Source organism: Caretta caretta, chromosome 2, assembly GCF_965140235.1.
Source record: "Caretta caretta isolate rCarCar2 chromosome 2, rCarCar1.hap1, whole genome shotgun sequence".
NCBI lineage: Eukaryota > Metazoa > Chordata > Testudines > Cheloniidae > Caretta > Caretta caretta.
The window spans coordinates 36,798,072-36,822,115 of record NC_134207.1 but is presented as its reverse complement, the minus strand read 5'-3'; the positions used below and the strand labels follow the sequence as shown (position 1 = coordinate 36,822,115).

General features: G+C 40.5%; 1 protein-coding gene and 1 long non-coding RNA gene across 3 annotated transcripts in view; one reads left to right on the top strand and one right to left on the bottom strand.

The window, feature by feature from the left end:
* DCAF13 (DDB1 and CUL4 associated factor 13) overlaps positions 1-2,656 on the top strand; it is a 43,951-nt gene extending 41,295 nt beyond the window's left edge. For both annotated transcript variants that reach the window (XM_048841453.2, XM_048841454.2), the window contains exons 10-11: positions 609-772; positions 1,829-2,656. In XM_048841453.2, the coding sequence (XP_048697410.1) occupies positions 609-772; positions 1,829-1,916 (252 nt within the window). In that variant the 3' untranslated portion in view covers positions 1,917-2,656. The remainder of the gene's footprint in view (positions 1-608; positions 773-1,828) is intronic.
* Positions 2,657-5,083: 2,427 nt separating this feature from the next.
* Positions 5,084-22,916, bottom strand: LOC125632748 (uncharacterized). Its single transcript, XR_007355400.2, has 4 exons — positions 20,333-22,916; positions 19,877-20,011; positions 15,932-16,014; positions 5,084-5,787 (listed from the first exon to the last, which is right to left on the bottom strand). It is a non-coding gene; the product is annotated as an uncharacterized LOC125632748 (long non-coding RNA).
* Positions 22,917-24,044: the final 1,128 nt, after the last annotated feature.

The following is a 24,044-nucleotide window of genomic DNA, read 5'->3' as shown; positions in this document are numbered from 1 at the left end:
ATTGGTAAATTCTCACTCTTTCTCAGGCTCAAGTTGGCCACCTCGCTATAGCTAGACACGTCCTTAGCAGCATCTCTAGTTACAGTAGATAAAAACTGAAAAGCCTTTGAATCTTTTGTTTCATAGGAAAAGCTCCTCACTAGCTGGGAGTTAAGAATATTTTTTTCCCCGTTTGCTGTTATATGCTCCACATTCTACTCTGAGGGCAAATCCTTTGCTCTGCAGGATACTAGCAGGTCACCAGTTTCACTCTCTCTCTCTCTCTCTCTCTCTCTCACACATACACACTCACACACACACACACACACACACACACCCCTCCCCCCCCGTGGCAGAATAAAGTCTGCTCTTAGACAAATGAACTTACGTTGTAACTTTTGTGAAACTTAAAATTATGGTACTATATTTGAGCAGTGGGGTGACAAAATGTAACACTTCTTTAGAAAAAAATATTTACTAGTCTTAAAGACTCTGCTTTTAGGTTTATAACACCTAGACAGAAATGGCCAGAAGAAACCACTGAAGCTGTCTAAACTTGTAGTTTGCTTTTAGAGACGGTGATGTTATTGCAACCGGTGCTGTTTATAACACACTTGTGTCTTCTGTAGCTCGTACCACGAGAGAGAGCAGCTATGAATTACAACCAAAAGTTGAAGGAGAAGTTCCAACACCACCCACAGATCAAGCGCATAGCTCGTCACCGTCACCTGCCCAAAGCCATCTATAGCCAGGCCAAGGAGCTGCGCATCATGCGAGAAGCTCGTCGGCGAAAGTACGACTCTTCCTTTTGTTTTCATTTTGTCTTAGTAAAACATATGCTGTGCCATTGCTGTGGCATCAATGCATGGGGCCTCTAACAAGGGAACAGCTCTTATGAATGACTGGTATTGATTTAGTCAAGTGAATAAATCAATTATTAGACTGGTTGTTTTGGACTCTGTGGAGTGGTAAGTGCAGACCAAGCTGCCAGTAGTAGCAAGAACTAGTTTCCTTCCCAGGCCTTCTGAAAGGGTGGAAAAGGACATAAGGTTATGGGGGGGGGGGCAACACCCCCTCCCAGCCTTATGTGTAGTCATATCAGAGGGATGAGTCTTGATGTGGGAAGATGAGGGTCTTCTGGCTCCTTGTAGGTGCTAGGCCTCAGGATCAGTGTGAGAGGTTTTTCAGTTCCCCAGGACATCTCTACAGGTCCCTGGGAGCAGAAAGGGATGGGGAGCTGAAAGCATCTGTGCATGGCTGGTGCCATGGTACTGAAAGAAGAGAAGTTGGCTGACACATGCATGGAGAGGAAATGGGAAGTGGTGGGGCTGAACATGTTTGTTACACTCTGGTTTGGCCACACTTCCAGTTGAAAGACTCCTATAGGATTATCTGCAGGGAGCAGATATTTATCTACAATTAAAAATAAGTAATTAAAAATAACTTTGTTTCATAGGAAAAGCTCCTCACTAGCTGGGAGTTAGGAATATTTTTTTCCCTGTTTGCTCTTATATGCTCCACATTCTCCCCTACTTTGAGGGCAAATCCTTTGCTCTGCAAGATACTGGCAGGTCAAACTGCATGCTCTAGAAAGAAGGCTCTTAAAAATGTGAACTCTTCTAAATTTGCAGTTTAAAGGGTTTTCATATGGACAGTGTTTCTTTTTTAAGGGAAAAATTTAATAAATTTCAGCCACCTCAATTGATTTGGACTCTGAAGACATGAATTTTTAGGAGCGGTGGAACACTTGCTGTAGTACTCTAAGCAAGAAGCTAGTATTTCTGAACTTGAACACACCTACTGCTGACATTCTCAATCTCACTTTTCTCTTTTTCTTGTCTGTTTCCAGGGAACTGAATCGCCGTAAACACAGCAAACCAGGATCCTCGCCCTTTGTGCCAGAAAAGAAGAAGCACATTGTGGCTGTAGTGAAATAATTTTTGCTGGCTTACAGCATTGTGTGTAATTTTTTATTTAAATAATTAGCTACACTGTACAAAAGTTTGAGGATCTGCTGCAGACCCTGCCACAAGTGGTGCGGCTCACTTTTCTTCTTTGTATATTCCCCCCTTCATTTCTCAGGTCATCATCCAGTTTGGGAGGTGAGAAGAATTGGCCCCTTTAAAGTCCTGTAATCAAACTTGCAGAGAGTGTAAAGTGATCCACCCCTGTATATCCCAGTGGAACTTCATTTTTAGTACAAGGAGAGAATTTGACTGTGGTGGTGGTGGTACCTCAGTGGATCAGCCCTCTCCCTTGCCACCTTCCCTATCAGAAAAAGGGTGAACGTGCTTCAGCATTGCTTGTGGCAAATAGACTTTCCCTAGAGTTAAAAATTACAAACTACATTGTTTTTTAAAATGGCAATTATGAAAGAGGAAAAACATTTTTGGTAGAAGTGAAGAAAACGAATATTGCATACAGTGAGGTAACCCAGGATTATGCTCCATAACTATACATTGCACTATACTTGTTACCATGAAACATACTCTTGTTTCTCTTTGATTAGAAGGGCTTCAACAGGACTCTCTGACCAGTGTAAATAACAGGATTTTATTGGTTTTTTTCCCAGTGTACCCAGTCAACACCTTCAAGGGCTGTTGTATCCTGATAATATTAATAGAGTTGTTGAATAAATGTCTTTACTTCTCAACTTAATTAAAACCTCTTAAAATTATTCAGTGTCTGTCTCTCTCTCATTTAGGTCTTAGAAAATCTTGAAATTTCCCTTCATGTGAGAGATGTTGTAAGCCTCTTGTTTAAGATTGCATAAAATCCCCCCACTCTGATACCATACCTTTCATCCCAAAGTTCTTTAATTTGTATGCAGATATCACTTCACCCCCAGCAGTGAAATGGAAGTGGCTTCCTATCGAAATGACAGAGTAATTTAGTTGGGCAGATTGTAATTATCCACACTGGAATTCAACAAGGCTACTTGGTCTAATACCTCTGTCCTTGCAGAAATTTTGAGATATTTAATGACCATAAATATTCAGAGCTTTAGTCTGGTGTCTTAGTTAAAAACATGGTGTTAAGAAGCACTGTGCTGCTGGAGATACTTCCTTTAGGGTGAGTATTAACTCAGGCCCTAATCGCTTTTGATTATTAAAAATCCTGGGTAAAATTTTCAAAAGCACACAAGTCCCATTTTCAGCAGTGACCTAAACTCTTAAATATCATTGACTTTCAGTGAAGCTTAGGCTCTTAAGTGCCTCATGGTCAGATTTTTACAGATAGTCAGGTGTCTAAAGATACAGAAAGGTGTCTAGAGCAGTGGTGCCCAAACTTCTCTTGCATCCCCCCATTGCCAGTAATTGAATCTGTCTGCGCGCCGCGCCCCCCCCCCCCATTACTGCATAGTTGGCTCAGCAGAGGAGCTTGGGCTGAAGGCAGAGCTGGGGCCTGAACTGGGGTGGGGGCAGAGCTAGGGATAGAGGAAGGGTGGCTTGGAGGCGGAGAGGGGATGAGGGCAGGGCTGGGGGTGGAGTGGAGCAGGGGCTGGCAGCGGAACACAGGATGGAGAGTGGGGCTGGGGCTGGGGCTGGGGCTGGGGCTGGGCTGGGCTGGAGGCAGAACGGGGTGGAGTGAGGCTGGGCCCAGAGCTGGGCTGTGGGTAGAGTAAGGGGAAAAGTAAAGCTGTGGCTGGGGGCTGGGTGGCACTCCCTTCCTACCCCACATGGGGGCTGGGTGGCGCTCTCTCCCCATCCCCCCATGGGGACTGGCCTGGGCTCCTCCATGCACACCCCTGAGTGTTCCTCTGTGCCCCCTAGAGGGGTGCGCCCCACAGTTCGGGGACCACTGGTCCAGAGGGATTTTCAAAAGCATATAGTTCCCAAACGTCCATTAATTTTAATAGGAGTTCGGTGCTAAGGGCTTTTGAAAATTCCACAAAATGCCTGTCACTTTTTAAAATGGGACTGTAGGCACCTTTGAAAACTCTATGCCCTCATGACACTTTTTACTGAAAGTCAGAGGAGTTAGCCTTCAGATCCTGCCCAAACCCCAATTTGGGGTAATTATATTTTGTTCTCCTTATACTTCCCCTTTATTTAACTATATGGGCAAAGCATTTGTCACATGAAGATGAAAAGTAGTTGCTGTTAAGAAATGTCTGACGGGATGGTATAGAGATGACTGTTTTTCTCAGGACTAAGTAAAGAGTCTTTCAAAGCAAGGCTGCAATCTCTATAGAGTAATTTCTACATCATGATTTTTACAAACGTCAAATTACGGGGGAGCTGGTAGCAACCCCCATATTAGACTGCGGAACACTTTCCGTTATAAAAGTTTTTTTGCAGCCTTTTTTGAAAAGGTCTAACATGCCTGTGCATTATGATAGTCTTTAATTACATGATCACATCCTGTTTTTCTCCTTGCAGAACTCCTGTCTTATTTGTTGCACAGGTTGGATATTGAAGGGAACAGAATCAAGGTTGTATGAGCAACCTAAAAGTTAGGAAATGCCAGATTTGGAGGGTTGTACCTTGCAACTTAAATAAATTTAATGCCTTTGATGCAAGGGCAATTTAGGGTACTTCTGAATCTACACAGCCCATGAGCCTGTGTAGAGGCAGTGAGCCTCCTAATCCGGGTCATCAGACTCGGGATTGTTCAGCTCGCACTAGTGCTCTAAAATTAGCTGTGTAGACAGCACTTCGAAGTTGCAGCTCAGGTTGGAGCTCGGGCTCTGAAGCCAAGGCAGGCGGGTGGGTGTCAGAGCCTGAGCTCGAGCCTGAGTCAAAGCATCATCTACCCAGCTATTCTGAGAGTACTAGTGCAAGCCCTGCAACCCCAAATCTGGCAACTGGAGCTGGAGGCTCACTGCAACAGGTTGTGAAGACATACCCATAGACTTATGACATTTGGCAGCTTTTGGGGTGGGACAGGGGAGTTGTATTTTGGCTGGTTGTAACTTAGGATATTTAGAGGTCCTCTTACAGCTACTAACTATAACAAGTTTTCATCCAGCTCCGTGGTGGAGGCTTGTGCGTTTGGATCTCTGTCCAGGCTTCTAGTCCAACTGCTCAGTTGTATGGTTCATTATGGAGATATCACTGATCGTTTTTAACAGGTGTGGTAATAACAGATGTGGTAATACAAGTCCTCTTCTAGATTAAAGTTAAAATAGCTCCTCTTTGAAATTCCTGCAAAGTTACTATAGACCCCATTCTGCTAGGCATTGTGTCATGCTATACAAAGCACACACGATCTTTTATAGGGGAGAAGGCAAAACGCCACATTTATTGAGAATACAGCAGTTAGCATATACTTTTCAGTCACACACACCCACGCACACCATGCACACAGTCCCGCCAGCCTATGTTTATAGTTACCAGCCCAGAGTCTGGATCAATCTAGTGGCCAGCCAGATTGGTCACAGAGGGGAGCCGGGCTCTGTCAGTCGCAATCCGGTGCTCCTGGAGTAGTGGCAAGACGAACCCGAGGTCCCATGGCAAAGCACCCTGTTCTTATAGTCAGGTTTTTTTCCTCTGTTGAAGTCTATGGATTTTGCTGTGTCAGTTTATGACCGGTTACTTCTTAATTGGTGTTATCTTTTGATGTTAACATTCCAAAACACCTCCGAGAGGGTCATCGATTGTCTTTAGGGGGTGCCAGCCTCCACATCAGGGTCGTCAATCTGTCCTTCCTCAATCATGGATGTGCGTTGATGGTTCTCTGGCATCAAGAAGTCTCTAAGTGTCTTCGCTCCTCCTTTCTTGACCATCTGGTTAACAATGGTCTTCACACCTTATCTTTTCCTGATGCATGCATTCCTCATTCACACAAACAGTCTTTTACACAGACCTTTGAGAATACAAACAGCAGTATTTTATATCAAGCAAAAAGACATTGTAAATTAAGCCTTGCTAAATTTTATAACCAAAACAATTCACATTGAGGCCCAGGCCTTCAACGTTCCTCTAATCTACTTAACATAGATACAATACAGGATCCTGTCTCTTACTAACTATACCTTAAAACAAAGAACTAAAAGGGCCCAATTTGTAATGCATATGGGAAACGGAATCCCATAGTCCCAGAGTGTCATTCCTTTCTGCTATTCAAATAAGGTGGTTGGCAGGATGAAATCAAATCATACATTAATTCTCATAGTACAATTATAAAATTCTGCTCCTATAACCGTACAAACAGAACAAAAAGGCAGTCCCTGCCCAAAGAGTTTACAACAGAAGTGTCAAATAGTTTGTCTCTCTCCTTCCTCCAAAACCACAACTTAAAACAGAGGTAGATTTTGTCATTGGTTCATGCATGATGTCGTTTTTAAAAAACTAGAAAAAATACTTCTGAAACTTTTTGAAAACAACATGTGATTCTCTATCATGGAAGCTGATAGAAGAAAAAAGCCAGTGAAGACTATATTCTATTGCTGCCTGTCAACTAATTATTTCAGAGTTTTATCCTATTCTCATTGAAGTCAATGGCAAAGCTTTCATTGATTTTAATGGGGCAGGATCAGGGCCTCAATGACTAAAGCAGAGGGACTGGGATGATGTGTTGTACAGTGCATTTTTGTTTTGTTGGATTCTTCCTACACAATTTTCAAACTAGAGGAATAAGGATGTTGGGTTTTGGCCTTTATTAACTTGCTCAACTCCCCTCACTCCTTTAACAATCTGGTGACCCTTTCTTCCTACATATCAAAACTTCAAAAACTGTATCTACCCCCAAGAGCAAAGGCTTAAAAAAAAATTGTACTTCTAAGAAGTGGTCTTAAAATCCAGTTTGTCATCAGACACCTGAAATGTGGTCTGTTCTTACAGGTGAAAAAATTGTGGCAAAGATTGTGTTTAGGGGCCTTGAACTCTAGTTTCATTCAATTAAATCCAGGATGCATATTTAGTATTTTATCTTGAGCACCACTGACATCCTTTTTAGAAAGCTCCAGGGCTGCAGCTCTTTATTTCATCACAGCTATTCTGACAGAGTGTTATCTGACAGCTTATTTTCAGTACCTTGCTCAGTGGTACAAAGGTCATCTTAAGCTAATGTTCCAGTAGAAATGGAGGATATTAAACTAGTGGCTGTTTATTCTGAGAAGGACTTGGCTTTGTTCACCAATTATTCTTTTATGCACAATTCCGTTAAATGATATTCCAGGAATTAAAAATGACTTTTTTCCAAACATATATGAAAATCTACACTAGCTAAAGGAGATATGTAGGGATTTATAGAATTTACAACTTAAGAAAATAGAACCTGTGGGCATGCATATAAACTCTCTCTCTATATATATAGTTTGTATACATATCAGCTTAAATATTTTTGTATTTTATTTGAACTAAAAGAAAATGCTGATATCCTGTTTCCAGGATTTTGCTATACATGATTATATAATGCTTATAAATAGGCAGAATGGCAGAAGATGTGGTGAAGGGGAAATAGACGAATATTGGTTAAGCCAAACATAGGTCTTGGCTGAATCCTATTTAGACAGAGCAATCTTCCATACACTGTTTCAACAGGGAAATGAATGTAAATAGTTCTATATTAAAGGAACTGTGATGAGGACTTTGCAAGCAAGTTAGATCCATATCATCATGCACACACTTCCAGCTGTCTTCAAATTTTATACCTATTTTATCCTAGTCAGATTAAATAAACCATACACCTTTAAAATATGCTGATTTTTAAAATATTTTTTAAAATTTTAACCAAATAGATTTTTCACTGTTGATGCATGTGTTATGATGTTCTGCATTTCCAGAACCAAATACATTGCTACAGAAGACTCTGAAAATAACATAAATCAGTGGAAGTCAAGGTAAAGTAAACTTTCTTTTAATTTTTTCCAGTGTCCCTATGTTAATGTTTTTTATTTATTTTATGTGAAGATATTTCTTTTGCACACATAAAACCATATTAAATCAGAGGCAAATCTACTGAATCAGAGCTCAGAAATTAATATTCAAATAGTCAATTTTACAATTACTTTATTTTTGTAGAGCTATTATTGCTTAATATGATGAAGGCTTGGATGTGAGTTTCTGTGTAGAATTGGTTTTTGATGAAACTCTGATTAATTTAGATTGCTGAATAATTAGTGTCGGCTATGCTGCTTAGAAATGGGTCCAGCTTAAAATGGATGATGTTACAGTAATTACATAAGAAAGCTAGGTGGAGTTATCTAAACTAGATGTATTATGTTTTGTGTGGTGAAATGATCTCTAGACTTTGTACAATACACATACATCATGTATGTATATGCATCCCTTTTGATATTATGTGTGTAGTACGTATAATAAAAGGAAGGGGATGAAAGAACTGATTGATGGAAGTGGTTTCCATCCAATTTAATTGTTCTTTAGCAAATACCCACACTGGGACTACAGAGCCTCTTCACAATCTGATTACTTTGTCATTTCACATATTTGATTAATTTATAAAACATTAACATAAATTAACACAATTTAAAGTTAATGAGCATGTATTTAGATTTTTTAATTGAAAGCATTAGCCAGAAAGACTAAGCATATTCTACCCATCATAATGCATTCTATTTAGGTTGTATAGGAACTTAATAACACAAGATTATTGATTGACTTCACACAGACCAACGTAGCCTGGATCAAGTGGTAGCAATAATCCTTGATGTGGAGGAAGTAATTCACAGCATAAATTTAAAATATTTTATCCTAAGCATAGATCTGGGTTTGGAAATAACATATTTAAAGACTTCTCTAAACAGATAACATTTGTAGCCTCATGTGGGGACACAATCTACAGGCTTTTTCATTACATAAAATAACTATCTAGAGATATCTATTATCCCAGTTATTATTGAATTTGGCTGTACAGCCAAACAGTTTTTTTGGGAAGTAATAATATCATCAAGGGAATAAAAGTTGAGTGAGAAGGAATGAAGAGATCTGATGTGTGGCTAATACTGTGATAGGGAGTCTCAAAAGACAGTAAATGCCATTCTATATCTAATTGGGGAATATGGCAAAATCTCAAATAAGATTAATGAAACCCCACCAGAAGTTTGACGTATTTTAAAAGGATGTTTCCAGACACATTGTGTAGACTGAGATTTAGAAACTCCTCTCCAGGCCCTTCTGTATCCCTAGAGGAAGCTTCTAAAGGAAAAAGGATTCAGCGTCTTCTGTGAGAAGGACATGAGTGAGACAAGGCAAATAGAATAATAGGGCAAAAAGCAGAGGCCATGATGGTGATGGGAAAAGGAAAAGAAAGGCATAGATGAAGTGACCCAGGTTAGAATGGCCCAATGTAGTGGGTAAATTGCCTGAGACAATTCAATGTAGCCTGTACTAGCTACAAAGTCAAAGAGTGTATGTTTGACATCTTTGTAAATAATTATTGGGGTCACCACAACCAACCACTTATATCAGAGGTTCCAAAATTGTGCTCCGTGGATTAATTGCTGAGAAGGTGCAAAAAGCTGGTTACATGATGTTGGCTTCTCCACTTGTTTCCAGCTGCAAAATTGCATTAAAGACTGTTAAAAGTATATTTTCCTAGAATTATTTTTCCATGTAAGCAGTTGTCAGCTGTGTTTGTCCCAGTTATCTTATGTAATTGTGAATGGAAAGAGGGTGGCCAGTGTAATTGTGAGTGGGAGGGGAATCGATTCTTTATCAAGATGTGGTCTACACTGTTTTTTATTTATTTATTTATTTATTATTTAAAGTGTAGGAAACCATGAGCATAGTGGATTCTGGTAAATTTCACTCTGCCCTGACAGTGTCAAGCCAACAACTTTTATAATTCCATTTGGAAGCTATTGCTTTTGTCACTTTCCATCCGTCATCACAAACTCCCCAAAAATCTTCCAAAAGGAAATAAATTAGGTTCTGTAAGGAGGGAGTAGAAAATTTCAGTGATGACTGTTTGTGGGGAGTTTGAAGACAAGCACAATATAAGGTTAAAACAAGTTGTGAAGGTAATTGAGGCTGCTGGACTGAAATTAAATAGACGTATTCAAGAACAAACTCAACTATTGATCTTGGCCACAAGGCTGTACAGAGGAAATACACAGAAATCTAGAAAAAGTCCAAGCCATAGTTCAAGTGCCACCCACTAAAAATATATCAGAACTGATGTTCAGCAGTGTGATGAAAATTTTGGTGGAAATTCATATTTGCCCTGTCTTCACAATGCCAGCTCTTTATGAACAATTTAAAACAGACCCTGGGTTTTACTTTTGAAGATGTTGAGCACCCACACAAGCTCTCATTGACTTAACAAAAGTTACAGGTTCTCAGCACCTTAGAAATTCAGGCTGCCTGTGTGGATCTGGGATAGAGCACAGAAATATGTTTAGTAGATATAAACAATCTGTTGTTATAGATCCACATCATACTCTGGTTTCAATGCCAGAGATTGTTCATAGCGCATAGGGGCAGCACAGAACTTACAGCCCAAAGGGAAGGGGGGTTAAAGTGACTTCATGATAACTGTGTTCCTCCAACCCTGGGTTGCTCTGAGGGCTGAAGAAACCCCCCTCCAGCATAACTGAAGCCTAATCTACACCAAAATAGCTTTACCTATATAGAGATACTAACAAACCCTCCTAGTGCAGACAAAGTTTACACCAATGAAAGAACTCTTTTGGTGGTATCCCTCCATCTACACTAGGGCTTTTCCTTATCTAAAAATGTTGGTTAAAAACAAAAAAATCACACTCTTAACTGACATTATTATACCAGCAAATGTTGTAAGTGTTGGCCTGGCCTGGCCAGCCTTGGGCAGCCCTATGAGCTGTAGTTGGTGCACAGAGTCCCCTCAGCACTGTCTACTGTGCTCTGCCCATGGCACACCTTTCAAACCCCCAGCCCTGTCCCTGGCATGTGCCATACTCCAGGGCTTGTGAGGGGGTCCTTGTCATGTAATCGTACAGCTGTCTTCCACATTGCCTGCTCCTTTTAAGGGACCTACAGAGACCAGTTTAGATTTCATCTTAGATCTAGGAGTTCTGTTGATTACCCAGATTCTCCAGAATTTTAAGATATCAAAACACAGATGGGTGCCATTTGAAATGGCCTCCCAGCCTCATTAATAAAACTGATTTTAAAGTGTCATTATTGCTGATGGACAACTACGGACTCTGTCAGGGTTTATATGACATGGTTGACCCATATATTTATGAGGGGTGTCTCATCCTTCCTACCTGTGATTTCTTTTGAAGGAGAAGGGGACTCTGAAGGTGAAAGTCTCATTACATATGGCAATCATACTGTGGTTAGTACCACAGTTCTTGTGGGGTGACATTGAATGTGAGATGTCAGGAACTTACAAAATCCTGGTGGTGAGCCTAAATGTTGATGTGATGGCACGGTGTGAGGCAGAATGACAAGAAGAACATAACTAAAAGAAAAAATATGTACTAGCTCTGCTGAGGGTAACCACCTCAGTAGTCACCAGAGTAAGACCAGTTCACCTTCTTATGGGTTGACAGAGCAAAATGTCCACGTTAGTGGTAAATATTCATCCTAAGTGGTTCTGCTTAAAGAATGTGAAGTTTAAAGATGCCAGATCTAAGAGCTTTCTTATTCAATTGTTAGAATGCTGCCTAAAGCTTACACCAGGGGATCCAATCTGGTAAAAGCTGTATAAGGGAAAAAATAGAGATAATAGGGAAAAAATAGCTGCTGTCACTGGACTCAGCGGCACCTTGGCGAAATAGCTAGCAGGTTTCTCCTAGTTGATTTCACTTTCTTTTTCCCAGCCTTCCTTTCTTGAGGAGCTACGATTTTGTTGGCTTCCAGCAGTGTGGGATCAGGACTGGAGGATGCAATCCATCTGAAGCCAAGGCAGTTTTGTCCTTACCTGTAAATTGGTCTGCTCAAAGAAGTGCAGATCCCTCATCTGTTGGGTTTTTCCTCCATTTGTCTTTTGTTTACTTTAGATCTCTACTCCTTCAAGCTCTTGATAAGATCATGTGCTGGATCTATTATCAGTCCTCCAAACCCAGGTGCACAAAATCTCTTAAACTGCCTTTAAACTCCTAGCAGTGGACAGGCCTGCTGAGGAGACTGGAGTCCAAAGTGGCAGATACATTCTTTAAATGCATCTGAAGAAGTGGGGTTTTTTACTCACAAAAGCTTATGCCCAAATAAATTTGTTAATCTTTAAGGAGCCACCAGATTCCTCATTGTTTTTGAGGATACAGACTAACACAGCTACCCCTCTGATTCTTTGAAGTGGTGCATTGACAGATAGGCCAAAATTGCTAGCAAGCTATCCAATGACCTGCCCCCTTTATTATTTACCACTCCCCCAATTTTTGTCATCTGCAAATTTTAACAGAGATGATTTTATGTTTTCTTCCAAGTCATTGATAAAAATATAAAATAGCATAGGGCTAAGAACTGACCTCTGCAGGACCCCATTTGAAACACAGCTGCTTAATGATGATTTCCCATTTACAATTACATTTTGAGACCTCTTAGCCAGTTTTTAATCCATGTAATGTGTGGAATGTTGGTTTTGTATCTTTCCTGTTTCTTAATCAAAATGTCATGTGGTACCAAGTCAAAGACTTTACAGAAATCTAAGTATATTACATCAATACTATTACCTTTATCAACCAAACAGCTCATCTCATTTTTTTAAAAAAGAGTTATGTTGATGAGGCCTGTTTTCCAGTAAATCCATGTTGATTGGCATTTATTATGTTTCCTTCTTTTAATTCATTATTTGAGTCCTGTATTAGCCATTCCATTTATCTAGGATTGATGTTAGGCTGATAGGCCTACAATTACCTGGGTAATCCTATTTACCTTTTAATTTAAATATTGGCAAAACATTAGCTTTCTTCCAGTCTTCTGTGATCCAAGACTTATTGAAAATCAACATTATTGCTCCTTGGCCAGCTCTTAAAACTCCTGGATGTAAGTTATCTGGACCTGCTGATTTAAAAATGTCTAACTTTAGCAGCTGCTGTTTAACATCCTCTGGACTGTTGGAAAGGAAAGTATTTTGTCGTCATCATCATCACATGATATGACTACATCATCTGGCTTTTCCGCAAATATAGGACAGAAATATGTATAGAACATTTCTGCTTTTTCAGCATTATTACTGACAATTCTGCCATAAAATATTCTCTGGTGGAACATTCCCCTAAGAAATGATGATCTTTGAGCTCTGAAATGAATGATTCCTGCATATTCCACCATGTGTTTGGTCTTGTCTATGCACTTTCAGATGTCACCAGTCACTACTGCTTCCCTGTTTCGAGGCAGAGAGCGCCATAAGGAGCTTCTTCTGGGTAATTATTTCTAATTGAGAGTGGGGTTACTGGTCTGCAAGTCTACACCAAAGGGAGTCTGGTATCTGTAGTGCCAGGGGAGGGCATCAGGGGAGACAAGATCTGGCATCTAAAGTGCTGGGGGATCAGACGAGAGGAGAGCCTTATGGGTGGATTACCAGAGTGCAGCAGGGGTTTTGTAGGCAGGCACTGAGGTGGCCACAAGGCAGAGATTTGGTATTGTAGGGAGATGGGAGTATCAAGTCACAGAGGGGCGGAGAAGGAGCATACCAGCAGTTTTCCTCCCTAAATTTGAGCAGTGATGACAGGAAAAATCAGTACAGATTTTCTTATTGCCATCTAAGGTAAAATAATCTTTTTTTTTTTTTTTTTAAATCTACATTTATTTATTTATTTTGAAAAGGGCATGATCCAGCATTTAAGGCTGATGGTAAAAAGATTCAGTAGTTCAGCTGGATAACTAAAGGTGTTGTATTTATAGACCACCTATTTCAGGAATAGAGCCTGTGTTCTTTTGTATCACTTAAGGCAAAATGTAACCTTGGCAAAGAAAACCACTAGCAATATTTCCAGTTGCCTCATTCTCAATAGAGAATTTAAAATCAGGAAATATAAGCCACTGCTTTTAAATAATCCTAGCTGTTATGGCTGTCCATAAGAATCCAGCTGCTTCAATACAAATATCTTGAGCAGTAACTGTTCACTATCCAAAATTAAAGAAGCATGGAGTAGGTAATTGGATTAGGATATTTATGTCAAATTGTGGAATAAATTTAATACAATTGTTGGAAAAGTCTGTGTGTGACTTCAAACGAAGGTTTAGCCAAGATTTTTTTCTTTCAGGAATGAAAATAGTAAAAAGCAAAACTCTGGACCATTTTTTAGAATTTTTAGAATTATGAAGCAGCATATGCTAATTTGCTACATCAAGAATATGACTTTTTTTTCCCAGCTTTATTTTATCCCCCCAAATTGTATGTTAGACCTGTAATTTTACTGAGCTGCATGTACAGCAGACATATCCTCATAATGAAGATGGGGCTGGGCCAAAATGTAATGGGATAGAGATTCCAACTAGCTCAGATATCATGGTAATAGCATAAAACGCAGACAGACTAGATTAGAAATAGTGTTCACTAAATGCAGTATAAGAAAGTTTGTGAAAAAAGGTTTCTGCTAAAATTTTGCTCAATAACCAAGAAATTGATACCCAATTTGGAACGAGTTAACATGTCATATTAGAATGCTAAAATAACTAATTAAATCTTTTATTGAGAGAGCACCACTAGAAAGAACTTGCAAATCATTCAAGCTCTCATTTTTTACTATATATAAAACCCCGGAATTAAGTTGGTTATTTTAGCTCCTCCTATTATTTGCTCATATATCTAATATAAAAAGAATTTGTTGCCATTCCCTAAGTTAGGAGTGGGTAGTTAGGGAGAGAGGTTGATGTGAATATTATTATTTATGTATTTATTTATTTATTCATGATTACTGAAGAAAACATAGTAACAACTGCTGAACCCCCTTGAGGAAGCAACAAACACAGAAAATTAAGGCAAAAATGTCCTGTCTATCCCTCTTTGCCCTATTCATCATCTCTCATATATTTCAATCAAAATAAATGGTTGAAAAGAGCAGTATGAGTGAAGTGAAAAAAAAAAGGAAGGGCAGAGAGAACAAAAGAGGAACCCAACCCAAAGAGGAAGAAAGTGAAAGCGAACAAAGAGGCTACCTATGTTAGTCCTTGGTTATTCTCTCTCACTGCATAGGAGTTTGACTCGCTCATTGATCTGTGTTTAATTTAAACACAAAAATACAAACTATTTCTTTTTCTCCAGTGGATGGTTTATCTTTAAGTAATCTGTTCTCATGAAGAGTAAACTGATTCTGGGGATAACAATACATTTACTAAGAAATTTAAGATTATGGTTTGGGACTTTGGGGTCACAGCCATGATTAACATATGGAACTCCAGGTCATCCAGTCTGGTTTAAGTGGCACTTGAGAAGCTTGACATTTTGTTTGAGACATTACAGATTCTGCAGGAAAAAGCTAATGGACTGTAGATTCTTCTTTGAGTGATTGTCCACCCTTGGGGGCTCAGCACATGAGATTGGATTGTTTTTGAATAGCAGTATCCATTGTGGTTGCAGCTGCACCCCTCAAATCCTCCAAGCCACCAAAGCAGAGGGCATAAAGGGCAGAGTGGCCTCAGCTGCCACTCAGTTTCTTTTTGCCACCCAGGGGAAAAGATGGAACACCAGCAGTATTCATATTCCTGTGTGACATAGCTGCTACTTCTAGTTCATGTTGTTTTGGAATCTTTGGTCCTACTTTATTTTTATTTTTAGTATTAGTTACTGTTTTTCTGCCTGTTGGCTTAAAATAAACACACACCTTTTAAGGGGTATGTGTAGTGAGACACTCCCTCATTGCCCTCCAGGGGGGTACTCCTCCAGCATGGTGCACTCGATCCAGCTTTAAGAACGGCTCATTTGATTGTGCCATGCCCATTAATGATGGCCACTCCCAATGTCTCATCTGCCTAGGAGTGGGACACATAACAGAGTGCTGCTCTCCATGTTGCTCATTCTCCAAGAGAACCGTCAAGAACAGAGAACTAAAGTTATTCCTGCTGGAAAGAACCACAGAGCTCCAGTTCCCACCTGGAAAGGATCAGCCTCATCTCACCTTAACACCAGCCAGCTGCGTTTCCTCCTCTACCTCTCAAGCAGTCTCTTCCTATAGACCACATTCCTCAACAGTTTCTATGCCTTCAGAAAGGGGGAGAAAAAAGTGGTGTTCCAATTAAGAATCGAGGTGCAGAGCACTTATTCTTACCCCAACTCTGAGTAAAAGACTCAAGACTTCTCCTCAGGCTACAACTAAGACCGCTGGCTCTGAATCACTTCCCAGTGCCTTGGCACTGAAGAGCAAATTGACTGACTCTTTCTTTGTCCCACAGGGGTCATTCTGCCCTTGGTACTGCACTGTTGTGAAGCACTCCAGCTTCATCTGTGGCTCCGAGACTCTTGGTTCCTAATGTCATGCTCACAGCATACTCACAGAGAAATTAGATAAAAACCTTAATATTCTTTCTGGAAGGTGACACTGGGCCAAATAGCAGTGGCCATCAATGAGGGTCTCCTCCAGCCTGCTAAGGTGTTCTAACATACTCCTGTCTCTATTTCACCCACTACAAAGAGGGGGGATAGAAAGTACCAGGTCCCAAGAAAGGCTCTGAATATTTCTATCAGCACCTGACTTTGTGAGAAGATTCCAAAGAGGCTAGTTCTTTTCAGCCATAACCATAAGGTCTATGCCAAATGAGAGTGGCCAACTACCAAGCCTTGCCCCTGGCGTATGACTTTTTATTTTGGGATAGAATATCCAGCATGATGGATAAATGACTGAAAAAACACTATAAGGAATAAAAGGCATTTATGGCAGAGAGCCAGCTTACAGCCAGGACCTCTCTACAGGCTGCCCTTGACACTTCTGACATGGCGGCATAGACTATGGCATCTACTATTGCCATAAGGTGTTTTTCCTGGCTCCAGGCATCTGGGATTCCCCATGAGGTCCAAACAACCATAGAAAACCTGTTTTTAGAAAATCAAGCTATTCAACACCACCACCAACACTCCACAGTCTCCAGGAGATCAAAGCTACTCTTCTATCCCTGGATCTATACACCCCCACAATGCAGAGAAATTACAGTCATACTGTAACTACAGGCTTCAGCCTCAGTATTATCCCTAAACAGTGCTCTTCTAAGCCTCCAAGAAAAAAGCTGAGGTACCACAGATATTGACCATCTGCTCCCTCCCTGCCCCATAGCATGGACCTTCTTCCAAAAACCAGTTTTGACATGAGTTTCAAGATCCTGTGGATCTTTTTTTTTTTACACCTCCTTCTCTCTTTGGAAATCACCTTTGATTTTTCCTAGAACCTTGGTTGAGGATAACCTCAGACTAGTGGATCTTTGAGATAGTAAGCAAAGGGTATCCCCTGTGGTTTCAGTCTTCACCTACTCCCTCCCTCCTTTTTCGGTCCCTTTCCATGGAACCCTCTTATGAGAGACCTTTTTGGAACAAATGAATTCCCTAATACAATGTGGAGCTGTGGTAAAAGTACCCTTGAAGATTAGAGGGAGGGGCTTCTCTTTTCCTGCTACTTTCTAGTTCTAATGAATAAAGGGGCTGGCGACCCATCCTTGATCTTTGACATCTCGACATGTCCCTCTCTCATTTCAAATTTGGTTTGCTTCGCCTAGCCTCCTTACTGCTTCTCAGGATCCTTTGTACTGGTTCACAGCTCTCAACCTTCAAGATGTGTACTTGCATATTTCCATTCACAGGGCATGTCTACGCAGCAACTAGACACCTGTAACTGGCCAGTGCTGGTCAACTCGGGCTCATGCAGCTCAGGCTGTGGGGCTGTTTCATTGCTGTGTAGACGTATGGGCTCAACCTAGAGCCTGGGCTCTAAGACCCTGCGGGGTGTCAAGGTCCCAGAGCTCAGGATTCAGCCTGAGCCCACAAGTCCACACAGCAATGAAACAGCCCCACAGCCTGAGTAGGGTGGCATGGGCCAGCTGCGGGTTTTACTTTGCTGTGTATACGTACCCACAAAGTGTCCTCAGAGTCATACCTTTCAGCCTCTTGATGGTCCCTTGAGTCTTCCAAAGGTTCTAGCCTTAGTGCATGTCCATCCATGCAGGATGGGAATACGAGTATACCCAGTCCAGATGATTGACTCGTTTGGAGGAAAGCCCCACAACAAGCTACTGAATCAATTCACACAGTTCTTCATCTCTTCGCTCAGGGTCAACAGCAACAAATCTACTCTGACCCTGCTCATGCCATAGAGTTTATCAGGGCAGTGTTAGATTACAAATCAGCAAGGTGACACCTGCCTCAACAATCATTCCAGATGATGGTAGATGTCATTAATCAGCTTTGCACCAACCCCAAAACACCCATGAGAATGAGTCTGAAACCCATGGGGCACTTAGCAGTGTGCACCTATGACACAGCATGCCAGATTTTCACATTTGGCCTCTGCAAGGTTGGCTGAGCTCAGTATATCTACTCAACAGACACAGCATGGACCAGCTGATCATAGTTCTTTCAGGAGTGCTAGCCTCTTTAGGGTTGTGACCGGAGCCACATATCCCCTTTAGACAAGTGTGCAACAGAGTTCCACTCTCTGTGCCTCTCCCCACCAAGATATATTGTCCACACAGATTCCATGACCCACTGTCTATGCCTCCTAATCAGAGACCCAACACCTGGGGATTCTTATGGCCAAAGTAACTGAATGGCAGGTGAAGCCATCCCACCCATTATGCCCTTGGCTACATGAGTCAGGCAGGCATGAGGGCCACAGGCACAACCATGAGGGATCCAGCTGTTCAGAAAGAATCTGGAGTGACACAGTTCATCAGAGGTGAGAGATATCTTATTGCAAGGCAGAAAGACTTCCACCTGAGCTGAGAGATGCTGCAAAATGGAAGAGATTTTCAACCTAGGTGATGTAATAGCATTTTTCATCATATCCACTTTAGTCCCAAATATCCTGGATTATCTACTCTGCCTGAAGCAATCTAGGCTCTATCAGCTTGCTTAGAGTGCACTCAGTGGCCATTTGTGCATATCACCCGCCAGTACAGAGTTATCCCATATTCCCTCTTTCCACAGTACTGAAATTCCTGAAGGGCATCTCTTACATTTTCTCCAAGGTGAAGAGCCTTCCCATTCCTAGGACCTCAATTTTGTTCTAACTGGCTTACTGGGATTGCCCCATCAAACTCATAGCAACCTGCTCCCTTTAATACCTGTCCATGAAGATGTCATTCCTGGGAACCATTACCTTGGCCAGAAGAGTCAGCAAAGTACATAAGAATATAGGAATGGTTATACTGTATCAGACCAATAGTCCATCTAGCCAATATCCTGTCCTCTGACAAAGGTCAATGCCAGGTGCTTCAGAGGGAATAAACAAAGTGGTCAATTATCAAGTGATCCATCCCCTGACATCCACTCCTACTTTCTAGCAATCAGAGGCTAGGGACACCCAGAGCATGGGATTGCATCCTTGACCATCTTGGCTAATAGCCATTGATGGACCTTTCCTCATGAACTTATCTACTGGTAATTCTTTTTTGAACCCCATTATACTTTGGCCTTCACAACTCCCTGGCAATAAGTTCCACAGATTGACTTTGTATTGTGTGAAGAAGTATTTACTTTTGTTTGTTTTAAACCTCCTTTCTATTAATTTAAGTGGGTGACCCCTAGTTCTTGTGTTATGGGAAGCAGTAAACCACATTTCCTATTTACTTTTTCCACAGCATTCATGTTTTATAGACTACTATCATACCACCCCCACCCCCCGCATAGTTGTCTCTTTTGCGAGCTGAAAAGTCCCAATCTTTTTAATCTCTCCTCATATAGAAATTGTTCCATACAGCTAATAATTTTTGTTGCCCTTCTCTGTACCTTTTCCAATTCTAATATATCTTTTTTGAGAGGGGCAGCCAGAACTGCATGCAGTATTCAAGGTGTGGGTGTACCATGGATTTATATAGTGGCGTTATGATATTTTCTGTCTTACTATCCATCCTTTTCCTACCAGCCTTCAGGATGGGTCCTCTTTGACTATATTCCATATGGACATGGTCCATCCTTAGGTGTCATCCGATGTTTCAGGTGTTCAGCTCAGGCAGTAATCCACCTTCTGATCTTTTTTCTGAAGCTTCACTTCAACCTAGGTAAAATGAAATTGCATACTCTAGATGTGGTGAGAGCTTTATCCTTTATTTGGTCAGAACAAAGTAATTTAGAACATCTCCCATACCGTATGATTTCAGAGAAAGAGATAGAGGATAATCTATTTCCACCCAGAGGCTATCGAAGAGAGTCTCCAACTATATTAAAACTTGCTATTAGATGGCCAAAAAGAACCCTACAGGCTAATGTCAGGACCCATTCCACTAGGGTGCATGAAGCCCCCCAGCAGCTTCCCTAGGTATTTCCCAATATCTGCAATATGCAGAGCTGCTACTTGGAATTCATTTCACACATTCACCTTCCATTACTCCTTGGTCCAGGCTTCCAGATCAGATGCCAGATTCAATAGAGCTGTCCTGAAGTCATTCTTTCAGCTGGAGGAGAGAGAGGAGTCTCTAGAGAACTACTTGCTGGTCACCGAGTGGAATCAGTGTGGACAATCACTCAAAACAGCAACAACAAAAGTTACTTCCCAGTATATGTACCAGTGTAGGAAGAAACAAAAACAAGGGAAGCCAGCCTATATGATAGTTAGCACAATCCATAAAGCCATTGCATTAAAAATGCAGGATCCAAGTGTTGTATACACATGCAGGCCACAGGGGAATATAAGAGGAAAAGATGGTTATGCCAGGTAACCAAAGTCACACCAAATAATATATCAAACAGAAATAAGATGATGAATGAATAAAGCTATGTGAGGGAGACATTTAGCCATGTACCCAGACCTCCCTCATTGCTATCTAGATGTATGAGCCCATTGATGATAATCCTTGGAGGGTCACACAGCCATCTGTTACAAAGATCCGCTCTGGCTATCATTTGCAGCACTGAAAGCTTCTGAAATCTTATGCCATGGCTACTGGGGTAAGTGAAGAAGGCACCTTTCTCCTCCATGATAGAAACTATGGAGTGTTGGCCAACTGAACTACTTTGAGTAACGGCTTGGCAAACCTTGGCTGTAGCTGCTTCCACCTTGAAATGGAGTGGAATATTTCCTGTTGTAAGCAATCTTTATCTTCATAGATTACATAATTTGGATTTGGAGTAGATTAGCTGTCTCTTTTAAGGCAGAACGTAGGAGACAAATGTCCTGCCATTTCTAGTTGAGTGTTGCTTACTTGAGGTGCCAGAGATGATGCTGGGAGAGCTACAGCCTGCCACCAGCAAGTTGGATCCATGATTAGTGAAGGAAAGCAGGGAGTATTAGTTCCATTGTTCCTTTAGATCATTAATATTTCCTTAGAGAGAGAAGGTTTCCAGTTCATTGAAACAAGGTGGTGTTAGGAGAAACCATATTTGTTGGTATGATCTTGCTAATTTTCAACCTGTCCCAACATTTCATTTCTGGGCACAGTGACTGTAAAACTTGTAGCAAAGCAGCACTGTTATCTATAATCTTCAAATTTCCTTTATCTTTTTAGTCAATTTTTAGGCCTGGCTGTTGTGCAGAGACTATATTGGTCTGTGTGGATGAATATCTAAAGATAGACAAAAATCAGATGTTCTTTTATATCTGTCACAGGCCTGCAATACCATGGACAATAGAAGTCTGTGAAGGATGAGTCCTGGTGGAATCCACAACACTCACTATTAAAATGCCAACAATTATAATTGCTAGTTTATAAGTTGTTCACCACCAACATGCTGATCACTTTATGAAACAGTAAAAAAGACAGTCCCTCCTTAAAAGAACATACAGTCTAAAAGACAAAGAGAAGATAATGCACACTGGCAGAACCAGAGAAAGGAGGTGTAAAGAGATCTTTCTTTCTTTCTTTCTTTCTTTCTTTCTTTCTTTCTTTCTTTCTTTCTAATGTAATATTAGGGCAGAAAGAGCTAGTGATGTGGGCTAGTATTAAGGCATCTGAGGTACTCCTTTTCTTTTTGCGAATACGGACTAACACGGCTGTTACTCTGAAACCTACAGTAATTTTGTGGACACTGTGAGGGTTAGGGAAATCTTGTCCCCAATGTACCTATGAGCATCTGAATTACATCACTGCAGCAGCCTATGGAGTCTAGGATTTACAAGTGGATGGAACCAACTACATACACAACAGGTTTTGTGGGCCAGTAGGTTTTGGCCCACAACAGAATAGATCCACTGGCCATGCCCTAGTCTTCAAAGCCTATCTACATTCCACTTTTTTCTTGTGGTAAACCATGAAACTTGCAATGAATATCTTCTCCATGGTACACGGGGAGCTGTAGAGTCTGACTGTGCGATGTGTCCTATTTTGGCCTCCTACCACATCAGACTTTTAACCTCCTTTGTAATATCCTGCTTAAAGAAATGTGTGCCTTATGAAGCCTACATAAGTGTATTGGAATAGCTATAAGTATTAGTACAGTTACTCATTTTCTTTCCATCTCAGGGAAAACTGATTTTGAAAGCATGACCCTCTATTTTATGTAAGATGCAAAAAGTACAAGGCAGGCTTTGAAAGCTGGCATTCTGTCTAATGTAATCTCTTGATGATAGATACTTGAGTCTCATAAAGACTGAAGGAACTCCCTTCAGCTCTAATGGAAGAAAGTTCACTTAAACTTTTTTCTTTAAGGTGCAAGTGACAATCACAAAGATGGAAACTGATATTTTATCATCCCTTTTCCCAACTTCCCTAAACAACCATGTGTACATTATTTCACCTCTTGCAGATATAAATAATTTATTCAAGTTACATTTTATTCAACTCCTGTACAATCAGGAAAAGCTGGAGGAAAAGGCAAACTCTTAAACCTTTCAACTATCAAAACGAATAGATATTAATTTTTTAACAATCCACAAATCCTGAAGTATATTTCTCTCATCTTTTATGAGATTCCAATGAACAACATACAGTAAAGAATGTTTTGACTTCTCATCTGTATTTATTAACTTTCTTATAATGAATGCAAATGTTTCAATGGAAATAGTATTAAAATATAACCATACAGTGAAATCTTGTGTGAGTCTTTCCATTACTATCTGGCAGGACACTCTTCTAGAGAGAAGTGACTGTAGTATTACCATGCATTTGCTGACTCTAATTTTGTCGAGTGCAATTTTCCCCTTAGCATGGTAAAATGCCAGATTTGATTAATGCTGGTCTTTATAAACTTTCACACTGCACTTGTATATTTGATTTTAATCTGAGGTATGTCAGTGAGCACCACAGGGACCATCTTCAGTAAAAGGTACCAGAAAGTGTCAGATGAGTGCTAATGATCTCAGTGCACAAGGAGAAAATTGTTGTCCAATTAGATATTAGCCTTTATAATTCTAGTGGCTCTGTCTTTGGAATATAAAATGAACTTGTATAAGATACTGACTCCTTTCCTCATGGTACACCATGCTAAAATTGTAATGGAGGATTCTATTTGTTTAAATACACTGGAGTTGATTGTTCTCTTCACAGATCTGCCTCCAGTAGCAGTTTAGCAATGTTTCCATCTCTGACTCTACCAATCATCTGAATTAAATGAGGTTCATGAAAGATTTTTGTGGCCACTTGGCAGATGTGGAGCCCAGGCAGAAATAACATTTTCTATCTAGAAATTTACTTACAAAAAGGTTTTATGACCATCTCTCTCAGGCATATTCTAATTGCAAAGGAAACCATATGCCAGTTCCAAGAGAGTTAACCTTACTTGAAAACCTTAGATGCATTAATCAGAATTGGTTCTGGGGTTTGAACTACAATGGGCAAACTCAAGTTGAAAAATGTCTACTCTCACTCACCCACAGGCCAATATTTTAACAAGTGGATACATAAATTAGGCACCAACACAACCCCCATATTAGGTGCCTAAATAACTGATTTTCACACTGACTGATTTTCACAGATGCTGAGGCTCCATAGTTCCCACTGACTTCACTGGTAACTGTGGATACTTAACACCTTTTGAACTCTGCCCTGAAGTGATACCGGATTGAAGGAAAAAAATCTAATATTTCTTTAAAAATCAGTTTAATCTAATCTGGGACTACAAACATTAAAATGCCTTAATCATAATCCACAAACAAT